At 38.5% G+C, this 26541-nt stretch overlaps 1 protein-coding gene across 6 annotated transcripts in view; it reads left to right on the plus strand.

Moving 5' to 3' along the window:
* Positions 1-11383: 11383 nt before the first annotated feature.
* The window catches only part of LOC306882750 (vitrin-like), a 35200-nt gene continuing 20042 nt past the window's right edge, over positions 11384-26541 (plus strand). For 4 of the 6 annotated variants that reach the window (XM_079437612.1, XM_079437607.1, XM_079437609.1 and 1 more), the window contains exons 1-3: positions 11388-11483; positions 25559-25655; positions 26433-26492. In XM_079437612.1, the coding sequence (XP_079293738.1) occupies positions 25622-25655; positions 26433-26492 (94 nt within the window). In that variant the 5' untranslated portion in view covers positions 11388-11483; positions 25559-25621. Of the gene's footprint in view, positions 11484-17534; positions 17703-25558; positions 25656-26432; positions 26493-26541 lie in introns of all 6 variants that reach the window. The other 2 variants (XM_079437608.1, XM_079437611.1) reach the window with 2 other exon arrangements.

Here is a 26541-nt window from a genome sequence, read left to right on the forward strand (position 1 = left end):
GCACTCCTGTCTTGTTCAGGATCGGTTCTGGTTTCGTGTCGGGTTTCGGACACTCACGCTAAAGGTTTTTTCTCGCTGTGGGAGCGTGCGACTTCGAGTTTGCTCTAGTCGTGCGCTCCTGTGTGTGTGTGTTTTGTTCGGCACGTTGTTCGGTTTCTTTTTCTCCTGTATTGTCTTGGCTGTGTGCTTACGATGATTGTCATGCTGGAAGGTGAACTTTCAGCCCAGTCGGAAGTTCTGAGCGCTCTGAACCAGGTTTTCACTAAGGATACAGTATCTCTATATTTAGCTGCATTTAGCTTTTCGTCTTCTCTGATCACTTCCCCAGTCCCTGTCGCTGAAAAAACACCCCCACTGCATTATGCAGGTGATAAGCGGTGCTTGGTTTCCCTCAGACAAGAATAAGGGATTGAGGTTCATCAGACCAGAGAATCTTTTTTTTCATAGTCTGAGAGTTATTTGGGTAAATTCCAATAGGGGTTTCATGTATCTTTACTGAGGAGAAGCTTGAGTTTGGTAACTTTGCCATCAAGCCCAGATTGATGGAGTGTCACAGTGATGTTTGTCCTTCTGTAAGTTTCTCATATCTCCATATAAGATCATGGAGCTCAATCAGAGTGACCATCAAATGTCTTTATCACCTCTCTAATCAAGACCCTTTTGCTTCGATTGCTTAGTTTGACCAGGAGGCTAGATCTAAGAAGAGTCCTGATTGTTTCAAACTTCATCCATTAAGGATTATGGAGGCCAAATGCTCCTGTGAACTTTCAACAGAGAATAATTTTTTTTGAAGTCTTCCCCAGATCTGTCTCAAAACAATCCTGTCTCTCAGCTCTGCAGGCCATTCCTTTGACCACATGGCTTAGTCTTTATATAGACAGGTGTGTGTGCCTTTCCAAATCACATCCAATCAACTGAATTTGCCACAGGTTAACTCCAGGTTTTTTTTAAGTTGTAAAAGTATCCAGCTGTAACAGAAGTCCACTGAAAGTGAGAGTAGTGAGAACCCAAGTGCAGCTTTTATTACATCCAAAAAAGTGACCAAACAATAAACAAAGACTTGACTTGAAAAAGACTTGACTTGACTCGACTTGGCATGAACAAAAACAAGAACTCACCAACAGAGGTTACAGGTACAATACTCGACAAGAGACAAAGGCAACATGAGGGCTATAACAGCCATATCACCCTGTAGCCCAAGACTGGTTGCCCACTGAAGCTAAGCAGGGTTGAGCCTGGTCAGTACCTGGATGGGAGACCTCCTGGGAAAACTAGGTTGCTGTTGGAAGAGGTGTTAGTGAGGCCAGCAGGGGGTGCTCACCCTGCAGTCTGTGTGGGTCCTAACGCCCCAGTATAGTGACGGGGACACTATACTGTAAAAAAGCACCGTCTTTCGGATGAGATGTTAAACCGAGGTCCTGACTCTCTGTGGTCATTAAAAAAAATCCCAGGATGTCTTTCGAAAAGAGTAGAGGGGTGACCTCGGCATCCTGGCCAAATTTCCCCATTGGTCTCTGACCATCATGGCCTCCTAATCATCCCCTTACACTGATTGGCTTCAAAATAAAACATGAAAACATGAACGTAATCAAAACCCAAAACAGGCATGACACCAGCTTACATTTTAAAGTTACAGTAATTGTTTAGTATTTCGTCAGCTTATTTGGGCTAATAATATCCCAAAAAAACAACAAAAAAAGCTAAGGAATTATATGATCAGGATGTTAAAACAAAACAAAAATCTTACCTATCAGAGTAAACATATCCCAGCCAGATTTGTCACTTTTTGCAGTTCCCTTAAACATTTCCGATGTAGTCTGTGTATATTTGCAGCTCGTTCATATTTGTTTGTGTTGTGAGTATTTGCAGTGCATTTATGTTTTGGATATGTCGTGAGTATCTGCAGCACATGTACTGTCAAACAGATGCAGAAGTTTTCTTAATTTGCAGGTGTTTTTGTTTTTTCTATTTGCATGTGCTTTTTAATTTGCAGTGCGTTGAGCTCTCTCGGCCAGCGTAGATTTGTGTTTTAAGTCTGAACCAGAACATTTAGAGGGATTCTGTCCATGATATTCATTTTGTAACTGCCAAGAAATGACAGAGTGTCTGATTTCCCTATTATATCCTAACAATAGCACAGACTGCTTGTGTACAAGTTTTTTTTGCAAAATCTTTAAAGGTCTCTGCCAGGGTTGCAGTGTGTGACAGTCCTCTCTGGAATGTTGTGACCAACAAAAGCCTCTTTTACTGCTGTCACTGCGACTCCTCAATTCGAGAAATATCTGCACTGCGTGGGTAGGTTTTATTTTACCTCTCTCATGCCTACTACTGGCTTTGGAAGTCAGCAAAACAACTTTATTAACTGAGGCACTTTGGGTTACTGAGATGTGTCCTATCTTGGGATTACAAGTCTGGCCACCAAACTAAATGCTGAGGACTGTTGCGTCATTTATAACGGCTTGGTGGCCTTCATGAATGCTGCAAAGGATTACTTTCTGTAAATGGCTTCACTAGTCTGTATTCTTTTATTCTTCTAATGCTCATCTTACAAATGAGTTTCCCTTACTGATAGTACACAGTGCCTGAAGTAATGAGTCTCAAGCAGACCAGAGTAGGACCCTGGCCTGTCACAGTGTGTTGACTGTTGCATTACTGATGTTTAGTATCATACTGTGCAATTCTCTGGTTTGAAAAGGCTTTGTATTTTAAAATAGGGATCTAGTAGTCCCACTAATTGAAGCCATGCTGAAGAACTGTAACCGAACCTTTCTGAGTTAGTGTTGAGGTCAAAAGTTGCATGCTGTCATTTATGAGCACAGTGTTGCATTGAGCTGGTGGTAGTAGTAGTAGTATGGCCTCTTTATGTCTGGGCTGGATACAACAATTTTTATTACTACCTGTTTTTATCTACATTGAACAATGACTGACTTCTTTCGCTGGCAGAAAAGTGAACACCTACACACCCTGAGAGTACTGTGTATGAAATTACATGGCTTCTCCATAACACAGACTTTTTGAAATCCATAAATACAAGTTTGAGAACCAACACATCCCATGAATTTGGTGCCACATTTTCTCGATTATGTTATCTCTTGATTATAGTGTACTCATAATTGTTCAGAGGATAGAATATGGTGTTCATCATTGTCATTTGGCAGTGAAATTGTTAGCATTGTCTTCATACTTAGCTTGGAATGTGGGCTGCTGTTGGCTTATTTCCTTGCTCGAAGCCTGTTATGCAGTGGGATACGGTTGCCTTGTGTGAGAGGATTGTTTGTAGAACCTTAGAAAAACAGGGTGTGGGGAATAATAACAAGACTATATCCTCCTGTTTGAGAATGTGAACCTTTATTTCTATGACAGAATGAAAATAGTGAACACTTCTTTGCTGCTAGACAAGGCATGTGAAATTCTGGCCAATTAAAATTCAAGAAGCAAAAGGTAACCCAGGGCTCGCAAAATCTGTAGCCCGACGTCCCAAGGCTATTGCGTCTTCCAGTCGGGCTATCAAAATGTATCACTGCCTGGCCCGACGGGCTACTTTAAATACAGGGCTCCCACGCAGTGTACCCTCTAAGCTGAGCGCGCGCACGACCACGCAGAAGAAATAATGTGCCGTGCGCACACAAAAATTAGTTGGGAAGCCATTTGATTGAATGCTGCCAGTAAAAGGGAAAGAATAGCAATGCTCGGGCAAACCGCTATAGAGCTGATGTCACGACAGAGTTAGAACCGGTTTCATAGAAAGAGAACGATATGCACCAAATGAGTCACTGTAGAAACTGAATACTTCTATGGTTGTGGTGCGCTCAACACGAGAGACAACACAAACACAATGACATGTGAAATAAAACATCCTCATGTATTAAAGAAGAGTGGCTTGATTAAGTGCTGGAAATACCGGAGGATGGGCAAAGAACGGTAACAAAGACATCTACAGTCACACACAAGAGTATTGTACAAACTGTACTTCATAACCATGTTTAGACAGCTATAGAAGAATTCATATGTTCACGTTTTTTTATATTTAACTTACAGATCTCAGCTTAGGTTTTGCTTCAGTTTCTATTCTATTCTATTCTATTCTATTCTATTCTATTCTATCAGTTTAAATAGTTTGTTTTGATAATATATTATGTTAGGACTATATTATAGACGCAAAAACAAGGTCAACTATTCATCAAGGCTGTATTCATTTCAAAAATACAGAAAAACAGTGATATAGTGAAATATTATTGTAATTTCTAATATTGGTTTCCTATTTTAGAATCAGAATCAGAATCAGAATGAGCTTTATTGGCCAAGTATGTTTACACATACAAGGAATTTGTTGTAGTGACAGAAGCTCCACAGTGCAACAGAAGGACAGTAACAGGACAGGACACAGGTAATGAAACAAAATAACAGGAAATAGCCAATGACCAATGTACAAGCAGCAAAAAAAAATAAGAAATACACAATATATAATATATAATATAGGCGACTATGTATGTACAGGTCAAGTATGTGCAAATTAGAAATGAGAAAATAAAATAAGTGAGTGTGGTGAATGGATAATGTATTAGTTGTGTGTTTTACGTTTATTTATTGAGTGTTCATGAGATGTATTGACTGAGGGAAGAAACTGTTCCTGTGTCTGGTCGTTCTGGTGCTCAGAGCTCTACCTATACCTTAATACCTATACTTTAAAATAGTATTTATTTCTTTGATCAAAGCTGTATTTTCAGCATCATTACTCCAGTCTTCAGTGTCCCATGATCCTTCAGAAATCATTATAATATACTGATTTATTATCAGTGTTGAAACTGTTGTGCTGCTTAATATTTATCTGGAACCTGTGTTTCTTTTTTCTTTGATTCTTTGATTATATATATATATATATATAAGCAGTACAAGTGTTTCCAACATTGATTAAAAATCAGCGTATTAGAATGACTTCTAAAGGATCATGTGACTCTGAAAATACTGCTTTGCTTCACTTCTAAAGGATCATGTGACTCTGAAAATACTGCTTTGCTTCACAGGAATTAATTACATTTTAAAGTATATTAAAATAGAAAACATTTATTTTAAATTGCAATAATATTTCACAATATTATTTTGTGAAATAATATTCTGTATTTTTTATCAAATAGACACAGCCTTGATGAGAATAAGAAACTTCTTTAAAAAACTTTATTGATCCAATCTTTTGAACTGCAGTGTATTGTTCAGTAAAAATATATTCTCAGGTAACATAAACTGTACATCATTTAGTGACATCAAGGGTCAAATCAAATATAAATAGCACATTAAAGTTAAAAGTTACACACTTTTTTGTGTGCGTGCTGTACAGGTCTGGTATAAAGAATGCTTTTGCTCAGGTGACCGAAATGTCTGACCGATAGAGAAAAGTTTTGCTCAGCAAGAAAAACAATGAGAGGGAACATTGCTTCCACGGGTCCTTAAATTTGATACAACTAAACTGAAGAGTTTTTAAGGTCTTAGACAGTTTTAAATATGTTAAATGGTATAAGAAATTATTTTTCAAATTGCCTTAAATAGATGTTTAAGAATTCTGCAGATATCTTGTAAATAGTAAAATAAAACTCTTTCCTTGATATTCATTTGATATTTGTGTATTGAAAATGTTTTTGATTGACATTTATGGTCTTTATTTTATTTGGGCTAGTTAAATTTTCGGGCTACCAAAATCTGAAGAGTACCTGCCCGAAGGGATAGCAGGGATTTTGAAAGTTTGCGAGTCCTTTCATCTATACCTTAAATAAGTGCATTTTGTTGACATTGTTTTCCCTTTGGAAATGGAAGAGAGATGTGGGCGTGTAAATGTGAGAAAAAGAGTGAGAGAGAGCTAGACAGGCATGTAGGAAGCATTAACAGGTTACTCTATCAACATGACGGGACACGACCAGCCACACAAGGGCTGAATTGCATTGAAAGCCTGCACCTGAGTGTCCATGTACTCCAGTGGGACAAGATTCACTAGGAGAGACTTACAGAGAAATACAGCCCCATTGATATTGAGCTACATCAAGAAAAAACAAAAACAAAAAAAACATTACTCTGGTACAGACAACTCTGTTAACATTTTGAGTAATAGACATGAATACTTTGCTAAGTTGATATGTCCTGTGGTGTGACGTATTAAATGAGGTAATATTCATCAATCTTTTATCTTCAACAACTTAAACCTGCTTCTTTTATTGTTACTCTGTGTGCAGTTTTATGACCTTTTACTAATTCATTCGTCATTTTGTCATACACCAAGACCCTTAAAATGAACTAGTAAGGAAGTGAAAAACTGGCAACAGCTACAGGATCTATAAGACATACACTGTCCACTATACATGACCTGCTCATCATATACATTTGTACAAAGAGTGATGGCTTTATCACAAAAGGGGTAGGGATGAGTCCTAAAACACAAACAAAAAAACACTTAAATAGTAATATAGTAGCAACCATGAATGTAATAACCATGTCTGTCTGTTTGTTTGTTTGTTAGAGAAAACATGGTTTTGAAACCATAGTAATGTCATCACTATAGTAATACTGTAGTATCTGTGATTGCAGTGGTTTTAATACAAATAACATTTACTGCAGTAAAGCCATAGTTGTAAGTTATGTATATGGGATAGGGGTTCCATGTAGAATTTTCTTAAGAACACGCACGCAATAAATGTGTCACAGTGATGGCTGTGTACAGTATGTTAGTAATTCAATTGGGTGCAATATAATAGTGGGTTGCTGCAAATAGTTCTGCCACTATTTGCACCAGCATATACTATTAGAAATACTCCCATACAGGGGCGGACTGGCCATCTGGCAGACCGTACATTTTCCCGCTGGGCCGACGTACTTTTTGGGCTGGGCCTATACATCTTCTCATACCATATTTGTCTGATCGGCCCATAAAACTCATTTTTTGGTAAGATACCTGTACTTTTACTTGAGTATGGCTTTCAGGTACTTTATACGCCACTGCGCGCGCACACACACACACACACACACACACACAGGATGCCTTCTTATGCTTTTATAGGTTCATCCAAGGAGTTAACAAATTTGACTAAGTAAGTTTACAGTTTATTTAATGCTATACTATGGGAAACAGTGATCATCTGATCAACAATTTATCATGTCTCTTCCCTTTCTCCCTCAAACAAACAGGCACATACACAGGATGTCATAACTATATAGGCCTATAGTTTTAGGATTCATCAGTGTGGATTATAGATTATAGTTAAGGGGGGAAGTCGTGGCCTAATGGTTAGAGAGTCGGACTCGTAATCGAAAGGTTGCGAGTTCGAGCCCCCGGCCGGCAGGGATTGTAGGTGGGGGGAGGGAATGTCCAGCGCTCTCTCCACCCTCAATACCACGACTGAGGTGCCCTTGAGCAAGGCACCGAACCCCCAATTGCTCCCCGGGCGCTGCAGCATGGCTGCCCACTGCTCCGGGTGTGTGTTCACGGTGTGTGTGTGTGTGTGTGTGTGCATTTGTTCACTACTCACTGCTGTGTGTGTGCACTTGGATGGGTTAAATGCAGAGCACCAATTTCGAGTATGGGTCACCATACTTGACAATACGTCACGACTTGACTATTATTATATGGCTTTAGTGCTTTTATGGAATAGGAGCAGGTATACATATTCAAGAGCGTGCAAAGATGGGTAGTATTTTGATCGTATGTAGTGGGCCGGTCTGAGCCAAAATGCCAGGGCCGTTTTTTTGTCCCAGCCCTACTCCCATACATAGTGCAGGATGCTAATATATTTAATATTAATATATTAAAGAGGAAACCTCACAATATTTATTTTATGTTATTATTATTAAATGTGCAAAGATTATTTCAAGTTTTTTTTTTTTTTTTTTTTGGTACACTGTGTGAACTGAATAAAAAGAAAAAAGGCAAGAATCTTTTAAGACTAAAATAGCTCTTATCACAAATGTTTTATGATACATTTACTTAAAATGCCAAGCTTTATACAAACAATATTATTACTAATGCATACAAATAGTGCATTATGGAATATTTACAACCCTGTCGATGTACCATTTGTAGCACCACCTCTGCATTGCATTACTTATGCATTTGTATGCAGATGATGAGAAGAAAATCCATCCCTGAGCACCTATGAATGGGGTTTCAGTGACCAGATCACAATGCCACAACTGTACAATATGTAAGTAAAGTGTCTCTGGTGACATATGCTGATCTGTTCAACCAATTTGTCTGCTTAAACCTCACATTCAGATCTGCCTTCATGCAGACATCAACAGATGTTCAGATCCAAGTCCCTCAGATGTACATCTGAATACTGCAGAAAATATATTTTTGCTTATGTCTGATATTTCTGTTTCATTGTGACTTTAACTATGTGGTTCACATATTTTCACCACAAACTGTAATACATAACATTAACATATTGCCATATACGGCAATTGATATTATATATGCTAATGCAGAATGTTATATTTTGCTTGTTAAATAAGCTTTTATTTAGTTTTATTGTTTAAACCATATTTAGTGGTGCTTCATTTGGAAACCCCATATGACCCCTGAACTATATATTAATTTGTCTAAATACAGATATTAGGTACTGTCAACGCATTAATTAGAGACCATACAGTGAGTCACTTTTTTTTTTTTTTTTTTTACATTGTACATGGTAGTTAATTTGCATCTTTACAGTCACAGCAGTAATCAGCTTCACTAAGGCTGAATTTAGTTGAAGCTGTTATTTACCAGAGCCAAACTCTGACTGTGTTATTTGCAAACCTCACTGTAAATCCTGCAGTCATCAATTTAGCTGGCAAAGCATGAACACTAACCAAAACCCAAAAGAGGTATCTTTCAAATCTACACCAAATATCAAAACATCTGAGAGTTGATGTTGAGTCTTTGATTTGAAGTTGGTGAAGTGGTAAAGCAAGATAACTAATTGTTGATGGCTTATGATGGGCTAATTGTAGATGTTAGTTGGCAAACATGGAAACCAGATGTCCAAACATTAAACCTGACCCAGATTTCTATGTGATACATAATAGCTCTATAAATGAACATTCATGCCACAGATTTTGTTCTTGCTCAGCATCCTCCAATGAGAATTGAAGGTAATATATAATGGCCAGGCAGTCCTATACGTTTGACCATGTCTTCAACACAGCTTGTATACTCCAGGTTTTTATAGTCGTCTACACAGCACAATATTGCGGACTAGCCTCCATATGCTGCGGTGTCCATGTGGTCCGCCTGTGGTTTTCATATACCCACCATGGACATTTTTACTCGGCCCTCGGCCAGAACAGAGAGCCTGTTCAACTCCCTTATTTCTTTTAGCATGAGCTCCATATTTTGTAAAGGACTGACATCTGCTTTCAGTGTTTCAGACACTTCAGGGTGTGTGTACGTGTGTATGTAGATGAAAGATTTATTGTGCATTACATCAATGATTGAGCATTAGCTGACAAAGAAACATTCTCCTAATCATAAAATATATTATGCTACCAACTCTTGCCCAGATGTGGGCCAAATGCATGGCCACTGATTCAACACAGTTGGCTTTGTGTGATAAGACACACTTGGAGTCTATGGCGCTTCATCACGGCTGCCGTAAAGCTCTGTCACGATGACCCAACAGCTGTGTGACAGAACAGACGTCCCCTGTGCAATTTCCTGAACTTTGTCCACTGCTTGAAGTCTTAATTTTCTACAGCATATTGAGACATGTCGTATTACTACTGTACACATCATTATCATTACAGCAATGAAGCAGCAACTTCAGTTTGATGGGGTTTCTTGAGGACATGCATGTAGATACAGTATAGACAACTTCACTATGATTTATACGCCATGGAAACCCCTTCCTAATGTCTGTACACCTTTAAACAGGGGTGAAATATAAAAAATTATAATAGTGTCCGTTTGAGTTGGTCAGATTTGGATTTGTAATTTTTTTTCTGAGAGGAAAACATAAACATGAAAATTATATCATGACTGACCATTAAATGAACAAATGCATAAACAAACAAACAAAAATAATAAATACACATATTTGTGCATAAATAGTTCTATATATATATAAAAAATATTTGCAAGGGCAAATACAACTAATTAAATAAATACACCCATACATGCAATCATAGAAAACATTAATAAATGCCTGGAGAATGGTTTTGTAGTTCCAGATGAATTGTTAAAAAACAAAACAAAACAAAAAAACTACCTGCTTCTGTGTACTACTTCTTACTCTGGATACACACACACACTGTAGACCCACTTAGTGAGTCTACTGTATATACAGTAGAACTGAGCTGGACCACTGGTATTACAATGAATATGAGAAACGGAAGCACCTAACATGGCAGCTTTAGGAAAGTAAGTTAAAGTAAAAAAAAAAAAAAAGGCAAAATCATCGCCTGGTCTTTGGATCAGTTCTTGCTGTGTGATGACTGCTGCAGCTGCTGTTGTTAGCTCCAGATACCACAAGTTCTTGACATCATGAAATTTCTTACACAGTCTTTGTTCTAAACTGTATATTCGGCATTACTCTCCCTGAGGGTTAGCATGGTAAGCATGCTTCCTGATGCAAGTTGGGGAAAGATGGGATGTTACTGTAAACAACCTTATTTCCAGACAAAAACACAGAAGTGTCCTTTCTCCAGGATGTTGTATAAAGCCAGCCAATCACATTACAGGTTATGAGATGGACAAAACACTTTCCAGGTGAAAGAAACTGTAGGTTTGGAACGGGTGAAAATCAACTGCAGGTAATGCTGAACTCACAGCCAATTTGGAAGTTATTACAATTACCACTCTTTTAAGCCTGTTCTGACTCTTTAAGCATCTGATAAATCAAGATGTTTGTGCATAATTGAGTTCAGTAGTTGCCCTGCCTTAACTCATTTGCCATTAAGAATTAATTGTGAAGTGAGCTATATTTGGAGTTCACAATGAAATAAAAGCTGTTTTTGCCTTAGAAAATTTGCAACAGGTAAGATTCTGATTGTGTTACTCCTCTGTTTTTGTTGATAATTTGTATGATAGCCTATTCACAAACTTTGACTGTCATAAAACTGACAGTGTTCCAATAATTCAAAATCAGCTTTTATAATAAATAGATGTAAATCTATTCTCACTCTCTCTCTCTCTCTCTCTCTCTCTCTCTCTCTCTCTCTAAAGTTCTAAATGATCTGCAAATTGGATAGTGAGTGAAAAATATGTCATAATATGTGAGACATGTCGATGTTCTTCTGTCCAGCAAGACTGATATATAGATGGAGAGATTTGGTCGTGACCTTGATGACTGTCCACAGCTGTGCGTGTGTTTAGGGTGGGACTGAAGGAGGCAGTAACTTCCCCCCCCTCCAGCATCACACACACACACACACACACACACACACACATACACTGACAGGTCGAGCGAAAGGCGCGCGTGATTGGAGTTTCAAAGCGTCTCTGCGCGTCAGCCGAGCAGCTAGAGGTAAGATTTTCTCTCATTTCACTTACTTTTATGTGATTTCGCTTTCGCGGAGAGAGAAAAAGCTAAACTTTCAGATTGTTTTGAATTACCTGAGGCTTTGTGGTTCCGTTTTTTCTCCCCCTATTAAAACTTTTCCCTAAGTAATTAAAGAGACAGTGTCGCGTCACAGACAGATGTGCGCTTTCGGGAAAGCGCGGAGAGCCGGTGATCTGAGTTCACTCGCATCGAGACCAGCTTCACACCGCTGGGAAGAGGAATTCTGCGCCCAGCTCTCTGCTCTAGTTATTCTGTCACACTGGCGCATGTGTCTGCTGTTTATAGCAGCAGTATGTGAGGAATCGCTGTGAGCTTGATCAGGCTTGTATTGAGTGAATGATGCGTGTCTGTGTGTGGAGATGTGAAGGGAAGCTCTGTAGAGACATGTCTGAGGGAGTCTGCTGTGTTTCTCCTGCTGTTCTTTGTTCTTCGTCTCAGAAGCTGTCCTAGCCGCCTCTGGGCTATGTGTCAATATTCATTATTCCCGCATATGTACAGCGCTATACATTTAAACAGTGTCGGATATGGAAGCAGAATAATGACAATAGTTTTTTAAACATAAAGCATGCTGAATTCCACAAATCGAAAAAAAGTTGCATTGCAGTTAACAGTGCTTGCATTTTAATGCATTGTATTACCAGGGCTTGCATTTTTAGGTCCTGAAATTTAACATAGTTGTTTATTTAAGCTGTGAATATTTAAATTCAAAATATTTAACACACATTTTCATAATTAAAAATTCAATAATTCATATTAACCTTACAGAATTCACTTCCAAAATATTCAATCTGTTTAAAAATACGATGTATAATATTCGACAGGCAAATTTCTGTCATTTTATTTCACTTTCCAAATTCGCTGCCACAAATTCAGCGGTGCATATCTGGGACCCGAAGGAATAGCAGTAGAGCACCGATGCATGATCTCCAGCTGATGTCAGCTGCTCACCAGTAGGTGGCGCAAGCGGCTGTTGATGAAGGCCATATGTGGATCAAGTCATTCATTTACAAAAACTGATTTGCAGAAATGGAGCAAGCCCTAAGTAGAAGTTTTGATTATTTTGTATTCTCTATTTCGGTTGCTTAGTTTCTGTAACTTTGTATCATGGCTTGTGTGACGCTGTGCTGTAATACTGGGGTTCCCCGTCACACTCCAGGATTCCCCAACGACGCGCCTCAGTGATATAACTACTACAGTGATATAAGACCTCAGATCCCAGAACACACTTTACTGATGATTATACAACGATATCGACACTGAAGCAGATGTGGAATATGAACTAACGAGCAAGGTTTCACGCTGTTTCCCTCAGAAATCGGTTAAAGAAAACACATTACGCGGCTCAGTAGCAATGACAGCTTTTATTAGGCTTGTTTGAGATGCGCCTCGCCTGATGAAATAAGCCAAGCGCAGTCAAGACGGACAGTTCTGACCTCTAGAAGTAGAACAGATAGCTACGAGATCAAAGGCGGATATCACGTTATTCTCGCTCATGTGCTGTGCTGCTATAACGTGATATAATTTCAGTTCTGTTGCTTTTATATGTATATAAATATGATGAACAAGACACTCAAAGTGCTTGCTATTTAATCCCATATGAAAGAAAGGCGTATTTATCATCCATTTCTACTTTAATACAAATTTTTATAGAAATATGACAACAATAACATATCTCACACAGAGATCGCACTAGTCGTCATAGTGTTTGGGAATATTCAAGAATAATTTAAATACACAATCACATGAAATCAGATAAAAAAAATAAATAAAACATTTTAGCAGGAACGCAGCATCACAACCAATGAGCTGTCGTCAGTCAATCATTTCCCATCATGCTTTTGATCAGCACAGCAAGGTAATTATAGTTTTGAATGAATTAATTCGTTTTATTTTAATATAGTTTTCAAATTTGCTCAGAAATTCAGTTTAGTTTTTATTAGTTTCATTGAAAAAAAATTTTGTTTTAGTTTATTTTTTATTTTGTGAACACATTTTTATTTAGCTTTTATATAGTTTAGTTTCTGTTTTAGTTTCAGTTTTAATTAAAGTTTAGCAGAATCAACAGATTACTTTAACCTTAGTGAGGCAAACGTTTAGCGACAAAATTGATAGAGATTGATAGACGGTAAAAGTATACAAATATACACCAAAGGAAGTAAGCCTTTTTACTACATAAATCTACACAAGTTGCGCTTAATGTCATATCTAATGGTGTGTTGAGAGATTTAATATGAAAATAAACGTAGCCTAATTTGGTTATATGTCTTTTTTTTCTTATTTAACCATAATCATGATATTGTAACTGTCTTGTCTTGCTCACTTTTCCGTGAACATCCGCGCATAAATCATAACTGGGACTAATGAAATTCAATAATAACGGCAATCGTAGGCCTATTTAAAGGCTCACATTTGAATGTGTTATTTTCTTTATTTATGAAGAATTATAAGCGTGTATGATGTGATTAGCCTATGCATATTTATTTGTTCTAAAGTTTGGCAGTGATTACAAGATGCTAGGGCAAGTTTTGTATTGTTTACTGAAAGGTGCATTCTCATCTTTTTTTTTCTGTTAATTGTGTTGCGTGTCTGTTTTTCTTCAAAGCACCAACTTGCCTAATGTTGGTTTGACTGCTTGTGTTAGATGAGAAAATGAATAACTTTGCCTTCCTGATGTTGTACATTAATGCGGGTCCGGTTCGGGTCGCGACTCTCGGTCTTTTTGTCAAACAGTTCTGGTCTGGTAGGCTACAGAAATAAATGAGTGCTGCTGTCGGATAACGGGTCGGGTGTTCTGTTAAGTACTGCTGGTGCAGGTTTACCAAACAGGACCCGTGCTTTAAACCGCTTTGCGTCTCTCTGTCAGAGATGTGCCATTTACAGGTATTTCCCTAAACCGCCACACAGCTCATATATTTTTCCGCCAAGGAGTGAGAACGTAATGATTATTTATTTTGTTAATTATTATTTTATTTCAGTTAGTTTTTCAATAACTGTTGTTAGTTTCGTTTCGTTTTAGTTTTTCAAATATTTAGACATTTTTATTTTATTTCAGTTTACAAAATAGCTTTTTTCATCAATCGTTTTCGTCTTAGTTTTAGTTTTCGTTTACGAAAATAACCTTGGAGCACAGTCGGTGGAGAGCAATCCGGCACAGCCGCCTCGCCGTCGCGAGAGTTTTTTGGCACAGGTCAGCATGACATCAGAACAACGCGGACGTAACTCGGACACTTTTTATTTATTTATTTTAAAATATGTTTATGGTGACTATTATTTATTTGTTTTTCTCTTTATATTTCTTTTTTGTTATTACTATTATTTAGGTATTTACTGTTTTGTATTCTGGCTGTGTATGTATTTTATTGCTTTGACAATTTACCCTGTGAATGTTATATGTTTAATAATAAAAAATTTAAATAAAAAACTCGGACACTTTTCTAACCGGCATGCATCTCGCGGTGATCAACGGTGATGCAGATTTTGCTCATCTCAAACAAGCCTATTAAAAGACCAAACTCAGATCTTACTGATCATGCAAACAGATGGGGATATGAACGCAAGTTGCGCAAAACAGCACGTTAATTTCCCATAAAGAAAACACTTAACGTGGTTTGTTGCCTCAGTGATAATAAATTATGAAATTCAGCATCTAATTAATCAAATTTGTTACTGTATATTATGTACATTTAAAGGGAAAAGGAAGTGGTGTGTGGCCAAGTATGGTGACCCATACTCTGAATTAGTGCTCTGCATTTAACCCATCCAAGTGTTAACACAGTAGTGAACATACACCCGGAGCAGTGGGCAGCCAATGCTGCGGCACCTGGGGAGCAGTTGGGGGTTCGGTGCCTTGCTCAAGGGTCTCACCTCAGTCGTGGTATTGAGGGTGGAGAGAGTGCTGATTTATTTACTCACCCACCTACAATCCCTGCCGGACCTGAGACTCAAACCCACGACCTTCAGGTTACAAGTCCAACTCTCTATTCATTAGGCCACGACTGCCCTATTTAAGCACAACCAACAAGTTTCACCAAACCATTTTTTCTCCCATAGAAAACCAAGCGCGGTAGTTTTAGGTTTGATAGTCGCTGCATATTTGCCTAGGCTGCTTTAGGGACCGTCTGCACATTTATCTCACAGTACAAAACGGAGTAATAATTTATTTCATTATTTAAATTTAATTATTACATTTCAATAAATTATTCAAATTAATGTTTAGGGTAAATTAATAATTTACCCAAACTGACTAAATAAATATTGCAAATATCTCGACTTAGACAATACTTTCCCTAAGTATGTACACTACACAAATATTTTTAAGGAAAAAATTACAGTAATTCACCAAAATGGAATTTTCCTGCTCCAAATGTTGTATGTTACTAGTGACCAGACTGACTTACTACAGTTGAAGTTTTGCCAACATCTTCCTCACTGTACATGCAGTATATAATTATTATTAAGAAATTACTGGAATTCACAAAGGTTTTTTTTTCTTTTTTTTTTTTTTGCTCCAAAGTTTGTAGTACATTCCTAGTGACGAGACTGACTACTATAGGTGACATTTTGCTAATACCTCCCTTAATGTACATAAAGTACATCAATACATTATACTACAACCTTTGGAACATGAACAATTCCTTTTTGGGGTCTTACAGATTTTTTTTGTTTTTGTTTTGAATAATTGTAAATTGTACATACAATAAGGGAGATACTGGCAAAATGTCAATGTACTACAACCTGTGGAACATGAAAAACCCTTATGTAGTTTTTTCAAAAAATATATTTCTGTATTGTACATATCATAAGGGAGATATTGGCAAAATATAACCTGTAGTAAGTCAGTTTTGTACCTAGCAACATACTACAACCATTGGGACATGAGAAAAAAGGGATTTTTTTATATGTAAATAATTGTGTTCTGTACATATATAAAATGGCGGTATTGGCACAATCTCATCTGTAGTAAATCACTATGAGCGATACAAACTTTACAATTTGAAACTGTGTTATTTTAAATGTTAAAAGTCATTTTAATTTAAACACATTGGACGTTTTAACCCAGTCGGTGGAATTGTCAGACGGCCCCTTGGGTGCGATAGCGCGTCATTGCTTTCTCCGGTTTACATTTGTAGCAACAATACACCTAGGTGGTTTTGAACTCCTTTTTTATGTCGTTATAAAGTGGTTGCTTACTGTTAAAACTAATCGTGGTATTGATATATTTGTAGGACTGACTCTATAGATCAGTGGTAAGGGAAAGCAACGAAAATGCAGCGTGTTGCGTTCTTCTGACCTCATTTGCTTGCCTGTATATAGTTGGTATAATCATCAGTAAAGTGTGTTCTGAGATCTGAGGTCTTATATCACTGTAGTAGCTATATCACTGAGGCGCGTTATGCGTCGTTGGGGAATCCTGGAGTGTGACGGGGAACCCCAGTATTACAGCACAGCATCACACAAGCCACGATACACAGTTACAGAAACTAAGCAACTGAAATAAAGAATACAAAATAATCAAAACTTCTACGTAGGGCTTGCTCCAGTTCTGCAAATCAGTTTTTGTGAATGAATGACTTGATTCACATATGGCCTTCATTAACAGCCGCTTGCGCCACCTACTGGTGAGCAGCTGACATCAGCTGGAGATCATGCATCGGTGCTCTACTGCTATTCCTTCGGGTCCCAGATGTGCACCGCAGAATTGGTGGCAGCGAATTTGGAAAGTGAAATAAAATTACGGAAATTTGCCTGTTGCATATTATACATCGTATTTTTAAACAGATTGAATATTTTGGAAGTGAATTCTGTAAGGTTAATATGAATTATTGAATTTTTAATTATGAAAATATTTTTAATTGAAATATTCACAGTTTAAATAAACAACTATGTTAAGTTTCAGGACCTAAAAATGCAAGACCTGGAAATACGAGGCATTAAAATGCAAGCACTGTTAACTGCAATGCATCTTTTTTTCGATTTGTGGAATTCAGCATGCTTTATCTGTCACAGTGCACACAGCAGGGAGGATCAAGGACACGCAGACGAGGACGTAAACTCAAACAATAGACTTTACTGAAGACATCAGGACATGGCAGGACAAGGCAAGGCAGACAAAGACAGGAACACCGGGGAGTAACGAGTAGACCAGACCAAATCTAACAGAACAGACAGGACTAATATACTCAGGTAAATCAGACAATTAAACAAACATGGCTAGACAAGAATTAACCAATAATCACACTAGACGAGGACAGGAAACAAACCAAATAAGGACACAAGAGGCAGGAACACATGACACACACAACAGAGGACTGACATTATGTTTCAAAAACTATTGTCATTATTCTGCTTCCATAGTTGGAGCTGTGGCTTAAGAGCTGTGGTGCTAAGGTAGACAGGTATTGCAGGTTTAAATCCAGCCATTATTTCCTGCCCATTTATGTGGCAATTAAATAAATTAATTAATTAAAACTACAACCTTGTAACATTACATTCCTTCAATTTTTTATTATTTTTTTTTTTTTCAATTTGTTAGAGAATAAAATGTGTTTAGTTTAACATTAACTTTACATTGGAGCTTTTAAAACATAGACTATCAATGAAGAGGTCATACATTATATGGTAGTTAACTACTAAAAAGTTGATGTAATGTTTTTTTTTTTTTTTTTTTTGCTGATCTGTGGTCTTCCTCATCTTGGGGACAGATTGTTTGGAAATAAATTGTATATGACAACTTGCACCCAGGTACTAATTTTTGCCCAATCAAATGCTGTCAATAAGAATGGCCCTCCCCCGTTTTGACTTGATATCCTTAAGCAGTAGTAATGACTAAACAAGTATGTGCATCATCCTGCAGCGTTTGTGCGCCAGACATGAATGATTTTTCAGATCAGGTGTGTTGTTGAGGAGAGCATGCTGTTTACTAATTGACTTTAATAAGTGACCATGTGTACCATTTCCACCAGCTATAGGCAAGAAAATAATAATAATAATGAAACAGACACACACAGAGAAAGGTGAATTATGTGAAACTGCATAAAAAACATGTTACACCAACAGAATTTCTGCAAATATTATCCTAACTTGTTGTGCTACTATTTTAAATTCTTGTATTGCCTTGAATAATTGATTAGCTGAATGAGGATTTTTGCATTTAATGAATAAACAAATTCAAGTTAACAATACAAAGTTGAAAGAGCATCTGAATGCATCATTTTAAACTTTCCTCAACAGTTCTTTTTGCTTATAGTGCTCTCCAAATGCAGAAAGAACAATTTTTTGAAAGATGTTTGGTCACACTTTATATTTGGTTTCTTCAGCTGCGTAGTTGCCTCAAAAGAAAGTTAGGTACAATGTACTTTTCATGTTCATGTAGTATTGTAAAACACAGTAACACTTTATTTTAAGGTGTCATTGTTACACAAGTTACATGTACTTACTATTATAATAACACTTAATTATGCGTAATTACATGCAAGTAACCCTAAGGCAATGCCTAATCCTAACCCTAACCATATAGTAAGTACATGTAGTTAATGAATATTACTCAGTAAGTCAAGTCAAGTCAATATTATTTGTATAGCGCTTTTAACAATGCAAATTGTGTCAAAGCAGCTTTATATCGGCTTGATATAAAGCTGGGTGGCTTTACATCAGCTTTACAGTATTTAGACGGGGAAACAGTTTGTCGAGATAGTGTCATTCTCCTCTGGCCAGACAAAATCAGCAGTTTAAATCTAGGCTAAAGCAGAATCAGATTGTGCAAAGGACTCATCTGGTTCCTGTGGTCTTGTCCCGATGGCTGTCTTGGAGACAGGGTCTTCACTGGGGATCAGTCTCTAGGTGCTGATCCACCATCTGATCTGGATACAGTCTGGATCTGGGTGGCTACGGTTACCTCGGAATAAGAAAGTAACAGACTAATATTAGCATAGGTGCCATTCTTCTAACAATGTAACAAGTACATCAGGTGTTTTGGGAAGTGTTCCCGGTTCCGGTTGACCTAATTAATGCAGCCTAACAATACTTTAATGGATTTGAATTATAGAAATGTTATAGTGTATTATGTCAAATCAAATCAAATCACTTTTATTGTCACATCACCACAGCACGTGTGCCTTCGTGAGTGAAATTCTTGAGAGCGTGCTCCAGACACTGCAAAAACAATTTACATATAGACATTACCATACATACGTACAGACTTATACAGACGACAATGTGTAATATACACATACATATACTCAGTACACACAGTGTACTATTAGACAGACATACAGTTACCGATACACATTATACACAGTATGTAGTACACATTCTACGTTATATACACACAGTAATATGCGAAGATGCAGCAGATTATATATAAACCGGATGTGCAAATGTCATGGATGTGCATTGGATGGTATCCGGTGCTGGCAAAAAGATTGTTGTATTTGTGCAGTAGTGTACTGGTAGTCCAGTTTGAACTGTGTGGAATTAAAGTGCAGTGCGTATACTGTAAGGTGGGATTATGCTGTAGGTATATTAGTTTTGACTGTTCATTAGCCTGATAGCCTGAGGAAAAAAGCTATCCCTCAGTCGGCTAGTGCGGGATCGGATGCTGCGGAGACGTCTTCCTGAGGGCAGCAGAGAGAGCAGTCTGTGGGACGGGTGGCTGGAGTCACTGATGATCCTCCGGGCTTTCTTTATACACCGCCTGGTGTAGATGTCCTGGAGGGAGGGAAGCTCACCTCCAACAATGTGACGGGCAGTTCGCACGACCCTTTGCAGAGCTTTGCGGTTGCCAGCAGTGCTGTTTCCAAACCAGGCGGTGATGCAGCCTGTCAGGATGCTCTCCACAGTGCAGGTGTAGAATGATCTGAGGATGCTGGGGTTCATTCCAAACTTCCTCAGCCGTCTCAGGAAGAAGAGGCGTTGGTGTGTCTTCTTCAGCACTGCATCTGTGTGAGCGGACCATGTGAGATCCTCAGTGATGTGAACACCGAGGAATTTGAAGCTGTTTACTCGCTCCACAGGTGTCATGTCGATGGTGATGGGTGTGTGTTCTCTGCTCTGTCTCCTGAAGTCCACCACCAGCTCCTTGGTCTTGTCGATGTTGAGTGAGAGGTGGTTCTCTTGACACCATTTAGTCAGGGTTCTCACCTCCTCTCTGTAGGCCGTCTCATCGTTGTCAGTGATCAGGCCTATCACCGTTGTGTCGTCAGCAAATTTGACGATGACGTTGGAGCTGTGTGTTGCTGTACAGTCGTGTGTGTACAGGGAGTACAGGAGTGGGCTGAGGACGCAGCCCTGAGGAGCACCAGTGTTGAGGGTCAGCGGGGATGAAGTGTTGTTGCCCATTCTGACCACCTGACATCTGCCTGTCAGGAAGTCCAGGATCCAGCTGCACAGAGATCCGTTTAGTCCCAGAGTCTGGAGCTTCTCAACCAGTGTGGCAGGCACTATGGTATTGAATGCTGAGCTGTAGTCCACAAACAGCATTCTCACATAGGTGTTCTTATTTTCCAGGTGGGAGAGAGCAGTGTGCAGGGTGAAGGCAATAGCATCGTCTGTGGAACGGTTTCTGCGATATGCAAATTGTAGGGGATCCAGTGAGTCAGGCAGCACAGAGCAGATGTAGTCTCTGATGAGTTTCTCAAAGCACTTGCTGAAGATGGGTGTCAGAGCAATGGGCCTCCAGTCATTCAAGCATGTGATTTTATTTTTCTTTGGTATGGGCACAATGGTGGATTTTTTGAAGCATGCGGGAACCACAGACAGAGAGAGGGAAAGGTTAAAAATGTCTGTGAAAACCCCGGCCAGTTGGAATGCGCATGCTCGGAGCACACGGCCTGGGATGCCATCGGGACCCACAGCCTTGCGGATGTTCACCCGTCGGAAGGATCGGGTTACATCTGCGACAGAAAAGGAAAGTGCGCTCGCCTCTTCTGCTACAGCCGCGGGAGCGCGCTCTGTGTGGGCGGTGTTGTGAGCCTCGAAACGAGCATAAAAGTTATTAAGTTCGTCCGGTACAGAGGCGGCAATGTTCACAGTAGCTGGTTTATTCCCTCTGAAATCTGTGATGTTGTTGATACCCTGCCACATGCTTCTTGCGTTGTTGGTTTTGAATTGTTCTTCAACTTTGTTTTTATATTGTCGTTTGGCAGCTTTGATTGATTTCCTGAGATCGTAACTGGCTTGTTTGCGATCGTCAGAGTTTCCGGATTTAAAGGCAGATGTCCGCGCTGACAAGGCTGCTCGAACATCGCTGTTAATCCACGGTTTTTGGTTGGGGTAGATGCGGATTGTTTTTGTCGGTACTACATCCTCTACACACTTCCTGATGAAACACGTTACAGTATCTGAGTACGCCTCTATGTCGTCATCAGACGCTGCCCGGAACATGTCCCAGTCCACGTGATCAAAACAGTCCTGTAGTATAGCGTCTGATTGGTCCGACCAGCATTGAATTGTCCTGAGGGCGGGTGCTTCTCGTTTCAGTTTCTGCCTATAAGCAGGCAGGAGCAGAACGGAAGTGTGGTCCGATTTGCCGAAAGGTGGGCGGGGGAGCGATTTGTAGGCGTCCCGGAATGGAGAGTAGCAGTGATCAAGTACACGATCACCACGCGTGTTGATGGTGATGTGTTGAAAGTATTTTGGAGCTATTGTTCTGAAGTTATTTGTTATGTGTAAGCCAGGTTAAAGAGATGGGTCTTTAATCCAGATTTAAACTGACAGAGTGTGCCTGCTTCCCGAGTGTTAGGTAGATTGTTCCAGAGTTTGGGTGCTAAATAGGAAAACGATCTCCCGCCCACAGTTGATTTTGATATTCTAGGTATTTTAAAATGGCCAGAGTTTTGAGATTGCAGCAGACGTGAAGGACTATAATGCGATAAGAGCTCACTCAAATACTGAGGTGCCAAACCATTCAGGGCTTTATAGGCAATTAGCAAGATCTTAAAATGTATTCAATGTTTAATAGGGAGCCAGTGCAGTGTTGACAGAACCGGGCTAATGTGGTCATACTTCCTGGTTCTAGTAAGAACTCTAGCTGCTGCATTTTGAACCAGCTGGAGTTTGTTTATTAAACGTGCAGAGCAACCACCCAATAAAGCATTACAATAATCTAGCCTCGAGGTCATGAATGCATGAGTTAATGTTTCTGCATTTGACATTGAGATCATAGGTCGCAATTCAGATATATTTGATATTTAAGATGGATAAATGCAGTTTTACAAATGCTAGAAACATGTTTTTCGAAGGAAAGATTGGTATCAAAAAGTATGCCTAGGTTCCTAACTGATAACGAAGAATTTACAGAGCAGCCATCAAGTATTAGACAGTGATCTAGGTTATTACATGCAAAAGTTTTTGGTCCAATAATTAATACCTCTGTTTTTTTCAGAATTTAGCAGTAAGAAATTGCTAGTCATCCAGTTTTTGATATCAACTATACATTCTGTTAGTTTTGCAAATTGGTAAGTTTCATCAGGTCGCAAATAAATATAGAGCTGGCTATCATCAGCATAACAGTGAAAGCTAACACCATGTTTCCTAATATTATCTCCCAAGGGTAACATGTAAAGGGTGAAAAGTAAGGGGCCAAGTACTGAGCCTTGAGGTACTCCATTCTGCACTTGTGATTGGTATGATAACTTTTCATTTACTGCCACAAATTGATGGCGGTCAGATAAGTACGATTTGAACCATGCCAGTGCACTTCCTCTAATGCCAACATAATTTTCAAATCTATTTAAAAGAATGTTGTGGTCGATAGTGTGAAACGTGGCGCTAAGATCCAATAGCACTAATAGAGAGATACAACCACGATCAGATGATAGAAGCAGGTCGTTTGTAACTCTAATGAGAGCAGACTCAGTACTATGATATGGTCTAAAACCTGACTGGAAATCCTCACATATATAATTTTTCTCTAAGAAGGAACATAGTTGTGATGATACTACCTTTTTTAATATCTTTGACAGAAAAGGGAGATTCGAGATCGGTCTGTAATTAATTCATTCTTTGGGGTCAAGTTGTGTTTTTTTAATGAGAGGCTTAATAACAGCCAGTTTTAAGGTTTTTGGGACATATCCTAATGACAATGATGAGTTAATATTCAGAAGAGGATCTATTACTTCTGGAAGCACCTCTTTTAGGAGCTTAGATGGAACATGGTCTAAAATACAGGTTGTTGGTTTAGTACTTAAGTAGTACTTAAATGTATAATTACACTGTAACAAGGACACCTTAAAAAAAAGTGGGATACGGTTAAGATTGGGGCCAGGTTTGATGGTGAAGGTGTAGAGGTACAGTCAACAGTGTAATTACAAAAAATGTATTACATATTCAATTACATAGAGTTCTTTTTTTTAAATAAATAAAAAATAAAAAAACAGAAGTATGGACTATGTACAAAATAATTTCATTGTATCAAAATATTAATTTAAATTGTAATATCAATGTATTTATTCTTTGTGCTGTTCTGCATTTGCTGCAGTAGCACATAGCGGAATGAGTTTACTTGAAAGTAAATCAGTTAAATAAGGATTATGGGATATTAGACAGTTTCTTAGAACAACACATGATTGTTCAGGAGATTTTTTTTAGCTCAAGGTACCGGCTGCCCCTGATCTGAAAATTAGCTGTGTTCAGTCTTGTGATTCAGAAAACATTGTACCTTTTTTTTTTTTTTTCTTAATTGTGGTGGTGGAGTTCAGCTACACAAGCTTTCATGATGATGAGTTTATTCATATAATTTTGGATGCTTAGTAATAGATGTACTGGTCGTCTGTCCTTCGGCCTCAGATGCTGGGACAGATTCCAGCATCCCTGTGACCCTACAGAGGACAGCAGCTTTGGAGAACAGAGTGATGGATGGATGAATAATGTGTATAGTTTCCTTTGATGAAAAATTACTTATTTTATGTTGCTTGAATGTGTCTTAGCTTTTCTTTCATGTGTGGACTCCATGTGGTCATTGGTTTGGACTGTCTGCTCATTCTGGGCTTTAAGAAGAGTAGAAGCTCATTGATCTCAAAATTCCTCCCTAATCCTGGTGTTATTCTTACACTGAATGATTATAGCGGCAGAAAAAATACAATTATATGTGGGGAAGCCCCTAGGAGGGTAAAACACAACATGAAACGTGAGTAAAACATGAGTTCAGTTGTACTTCAGCAAGTTCCTAAATCACCTGTTACAGTGAGGTACAGTATGTCATTGTGGCGTTTAATGAGGCAGACTGCCTGTTTTGGGGCCCAGAAAGGCCTTTGGGTGTCAGAAAGTGGTGGGGACAGTGATGCTGTTAGTGGGAGTCTGAAGTTGTCATCGCAACCAGATTCATTCCATGATTTCCTACAAAGGTTGCCTCATGAAACAGAGAAATATACAGTGGAAGCCTCATTTATACTGGTGTACATATTAAGAGACCACCTCATCTATAAGCATCGGTTCTCAGCTGGTTGCGCTGGTTCAAGCAGGGTCTTTGAGCAGGGTAAACAGAAACAAGTTCTCTAAATGCTAGTTCATTTAACAGTCATTGCAGTCGGGATGGGATCTGCAATGGACAGTAATGGGCAGGCCTATAGCTCTGGCAGTGAGGCCTGCAGACGAGTTGAGTTCAGAGACGATGTGTTGGTACCAGCAATGTGGATGCTGCCTGTAATGATGAGATGAGAAATTACTGATCTGCTGTGCAAGCTTTCATTTTGCAGTGGTTAGTCTTTGTTACCCTGAAGTGGTTGGGAGTTTGTGTTGAGCAATTGTGAGCTGCAAAATATGCAGAGAGCATCATAAAACCAGGGTTTAGGCAGGGCTGCCATTAAGAAACCAGTTGTATCCATACAGGAACAGTGCACAAAAATACACAAAGAATGGAGCACAAAATCTGGATCCCTAAACTAAGGAATTTGAAATAACATGGTCCGATGAGCTATCTTTCATTATATTTCCTTTAACAAGACTGGTTTAGAGGTTTGTACAAAGTCAGTTGATATGGTCTTAACGTGCTAGTCTCATGTGTCTGTAAAGTTAGCAATGCTTTTTATTCTGTATGTTTACAGGAAGCAATACAGAGGCTTAAGAGAACCTTTGACCAGATTTACACTCCTGCTGTGGAGCTCAAGATGAGTAAAGCAACTCTCACTGCTGTCTTTATAGGTAGGTTTGTTTGTTTATTTATTTTTTCATTTAATAACTGTGTTTATTAAAACAGTTTTTCCCCCCTATATGCATTCAAATATTTTTTTTTCCTATATGCATTTGCTGATTCTTCACTAAATTAACTTTGATGGAGAGAACAAACTTCCCAAAATTATTATTATAATTTTTTTTGTTCTTTTTTTTGTTCTATTTTTGTCTGATTGTTAGTCATATTTCTTTGTATGATCAGTGCCTTTGCTGGTTTTGGTTAATTTGCTGTTGTATGGACTTGTATGGACTTGTTGTATGAAATAACTGAAATTCATTGATGATGATATGACTACCTCATAGCTGTGTATCTACTGTCAAATAATTGCACACCTTTGAACATTCATCAGTCAATCAGAATCAAGACTTCAGTAAACTGTAGACGGCAGCTTGCTCCATATATTCACTTTAGTAACAGTTCAATGGGTGTGCAAGAATCAAGCATTGAAAGCCACTCAAGACCCTACCCCCCACCCTCCCTCAGTTTTTTTTTTTTATAAATAGTCCACATGTCAAAATAATAGCTAAAATTACACAAATTACCCCATTAAACATCTGGGAGGGAGGAAAGAAAAGAGTGTTTAGGAGATAAGGCCCTTGCACATGTTTGCAGTTTTACTGCTACATTGAGTTCTTGCACTGCTCTAGGAATAGTTTTATTTGTCTTTAGGGACTGTAAAAAAAACCTGGATTATGTTGTCTCTTAATTTGCATGTGTATTATGTTCTGTATGACCTATGTTTCTAGCATTTCTACTGACTTCCAGTGGAGCAAAGCCAAATGGAAAGAACAAAAAGCCAAAACAAGGTAGCTGCTAATATTTTATTAGTAATATGCATGTTTGAGTCATTTGCCA

This window comes from Barbus barbus, assembly GCF_936440315.1.
Source record: "Barbus barbus genome assembly, chromosome: 16".
Taxonomy (NCBI): domain Eukaryota; kingdom Metazoa; phylum Chordata; class Actinopteri; order Cypriniformes; family Cyprinidae; genus Barbus; species Barbus barbus.